Genomic DNA, 3,611 nt, shown 5'->3' with positions numbered 1-3,611 from the left:
AAAGTAGTTAGACTGGCAAGGGGAACAAGACACACACCTATACACATAGCTGTTACAATGGGATATTGTTAAATATAAGGCAGTACTAAATGACAGTGGGATATTGTTAAATGTAAGACAGTTCTAAATGACAATGGGATACTGTTAAGTGTAAGACAGTTCTAAATGACAGTGGGATATTGTTAAGTGTAAGACAGTTCTAAATGACAGTGGGATATTGTTAAGTGTAAGACAGTGCTAAGTGACAGTGGGATATTGTTAAGTGTAAGACAGTGCTAAGTGACAGTGGGATATTGTTAAATATAAGACAGTGCTAAAGTGACAGTGGGATATGTTAAATATAAGACAGTACTAAATGACAGTGGGATACTGTTAAATATAAGACAGTACTAAATGACAGTGGGATACTGTTAAATATAAAACAGTACTAAATGACAGTGGGATATTGTTAAATGTAAGACAGTACTAAGTGACAATGGGATATTGTTAAGTGTAAGACAGTACTAAGTGACAATGGGATATTGTTAAGTGTAAGACAGTGCTAAGTGACCATGGGATATTGTTAAATATAAGACAGTGCTAAGTGACCATGGGATATTGTTAAATATAAGACAGTACAATGGGATATTGTTAAATGTAAGACAGTTCTAAATGACAGTTTAAGTATTGCTATATGGCTGTTGTATGGTGTTAATATTATTTTGGCTAGTTTAGTAACAGTCGTGTTTCAGATAATGTATCTGTTGTTTTTGCTACTTGGATTTCAGACAGATGATTCAAATATCCTGTTATTCTGTTTGGTTTGTGAAATATTAGATCATTATTTTATATTTAAATTTTTAAAATATTCTTTTATTTTATTATTTGTCTGACATCATTGCTGCATAAGTCGGTCTCAAGATGCGTACCTTAAAATTTAGAAATGCTATAGGAGAGAATAAGGTTGGGGAAGTTATCACTTGTTGTTTTCATGTTTCATTTAAGTTATTTCTTTGTGATCTGTGTGTAGTTATGTGGAAATTATAAAAAAAAATCATCATGTTTGTAATGACTGTTTTTGTCTTTTAGAAAACATAATGAGTTTTTCAAATCCAAACTATCATCTTGACCCTGCTGATGAAAACCGAAACCAGGAGCTTTTAGGTGAGTCTGGCTCTGATGAAGACGATCCACTATATGATAGCTTGGATGCTGTGTGCAAGATCAATCGGAAACCTTCGATAAAGAGCAGACGAAGCTATGCTCAGCTAAAGATTGAATCCATGGGGGTGGATCTTAACACTGACCCAGCAGATGCCTTGGAAAATGAACGTTTGTTAGAACCAGACAGTGAAAATAACATGTAAGAGGCTTGAATTTAATCTTTTGACTTATACATATTTAGCAGTTAATTAACTATATCCAGTATATGATACTTGTAACAAGATTAACAATATGAATATGTAACTTGTATTGAGATTAAGTACATCAAGTATATGATACTTGTAACAAGATTAACAACATGAATATGTAACTTGTAGTGAGATTAAGTACATCAAGTATATGATACTTGTAACAGGATTAACAGTGTGAATATGCAATTTGTAGTGAGATTAAGTACATCAAGTACATGATACTTGTAACAGGATTAACAGCATGACTATGTAACTTGTACAAATATTAAGAACACCATGTGTTTATGAATAGCTTTTTTTGTAATGATATCATATATCAAGTATTAGTCCTGAATAGGCCCCAGGAATGGTACCAAAATGTTTATCTCTTTTCAGTCTTGTTGTGTTGGCCAAGTCGTATAATCTGTTAGAGTAGTGTGAAACAATCCACGTAGCTCTGTTGTAATCTTTTCTCATTGTTCCTGCAAGTTCGGCATTTTTCCACATAGCTGCTCTGTTGTCTTTTCTTCTTAATGCTTTGTAGAGTAGTTTTATCTTTGTGTTTTGATTTCCAGTACTACATCTGCTGGAGATCAGACACCAAACGTCTTCACTGCTACAACATCATCGGACGATAATGACAATGTAAAGAAGGATTCTAATGATAACGAAAACCGAGACCGTGCGGCTGAAAGACGGACAAATAGTTTTCTTGACTACTACCTTGGACTTGAATCTGCTTCGTTACAATTAAGTGAATCGCCGTTTGAACACCAAAGTGACAGCAGCTCCGAAAATGATGTAAAGAAACAAGAAACCAGGTAAGTTGGGTTCAGCCTTACTACACCTGCTATATTGTGTATTATGATATAAAGAGTATGGATATTGGGTAAATTATATTAACACAAATTTTGGAGCCTCACCACTTTGTTACAGTACATGGTTGTGTTCTATATTAACACAAATTTTGGAGTCTCACCACTTCGTTACAGTACATGTCTCGTCGTGTTCTATATTAACACAAATTTTGGAGTCTCACCACTTTGTTATAGTACATGTCTGGTATTGTTCTATATGTACTTCGTTACCGTACGTGTCTGGTCATGTTCTATATGTACTTTGGTACCGTACATATCTGGTCATCTTCTATATGTACTTTGTTACATGTTCTATATGTACTTCATTACCGTAAATGTCTGGTCATTTTCTATATGTACTTCCTTACCGTACATGTCTGGTCATTTTCTATATGTACTTCCTTACCGTACATGTCTGGTCATGTTCTATATGTACTTCCTTACCTTACATGTCTGGTCATGTTCTATATGTACTTTGTTACTGTGCATGTCTGGTCGTGTTCTATATGTACTTTGTTACCGTACATGTCTGGTCATGTTCTATACTGCGATTGTGAATCTAGAAGATAGTTTTGCGTGGTAGCTTCCAGTTCAGAAGTCTCTTTTGTAATTCTGATAATTCACACTATTTTTTCCTAAGTGCTTTCTATAATCCATCTAGTTTTCAACGAACACAGTTTCCTGGTGCTCATTTCAACAGTCCAATTACAAAGAAATCCATAATTGCTCCATCTGTGACTTAACTCTTTCAGCATGGGCTCGGTCCCTGGGACTAACCTTGTAACCATTTTGTGCTTGTTATAGTTTTCATGCTTTAACTTTAAATTAGTTAGTGAATGTTAACAAAATTTGGCAGATTATCAGATTACAATGCTTTCATATACAAAATATCAATTTTTTTTATTAAGTCTTAATGTTTGTAAAGCAATGTTTTTCTTGTGCCTTTTTTCTTTTTGCATGTTGCCTATCTATCATGCAACGTAATTTTGATTTTAAGATTAAAAATACTTTTATGAATCAAAGAATTTTGAAATTTCACATTCAAAATTTTTATAATGTCGAGATAGTTATCAAATGTTTCTTAAGAAAAAACTATATTTTATTTGTTAATTTCAGGAATTAATCTCTGTATGGGTTCAGTAAGTTTGACCTATCTTCCAATCACTATAAAAAATTAGGAAATAAATATAAGTTATGCCTCTTTCATTCTAGAATGAACATAAATTATAACACGAAAATATAAATGTTTAGACTAAATAGCTTATACATTTATATATATTTATTGTTTTTATTATATTGACCTTTCAGCTGTACCTGGCTAACAATACAGAAGTTACAATGACGTTGCTAACGTGCACTCATGTTACCGTATCAAATAACA

General features: G+C 33.0%; 1 protein-coding gene across 1 annotated transcript in view; it reads left to right on the top strand.

Moving 5' to 3' along the window:
- Positions 1–1,052: 1,052 nt before the first annotated feature.
- Positions 1,053–3,611, top strand: part of LOC106474095 (amyloid beta A4 precursor protein-binding family B member 2-like) — a gene marked incomplete at its 3' end in the record, with an annotated part of 40,857 nt that continues 38,298 nt past the window's right edge. Inside the window, exons 1-2 of the mRNA XM_022402480.1 lie at positions 1,053–1,342; positions 1,949–2,194. Of these exons, the coding sequence (XP_022258188.1) occupies positions 1,077–1,342; positions 1,949–2,194 (512 nt within the window). The remainder of the gene's footprint in view (positions 1,343–1,948; positions 2,195–3,611) is intronic.

This window comes from Limulus polyphemus, unplaced genomic scaffold (genome assembly GCF_000517525.1).
Source record: "Limulus polyphemus unplaced genomic scaffold, Limulus_polyphemus-2.1.2 Scaffold6814, whole genome shotgun sequence".
NCBI lineage: Eukaryota > Metazoa > Arthropoda > Merostomata > Xiphosura > Limulidae > Limulus > Limulus polyphemus.
The sequence above is the reverse complement of the archived record's forward strand: the minus strand, read 5'-3'. Positions and strand labels throughout refer to the sequence as shown.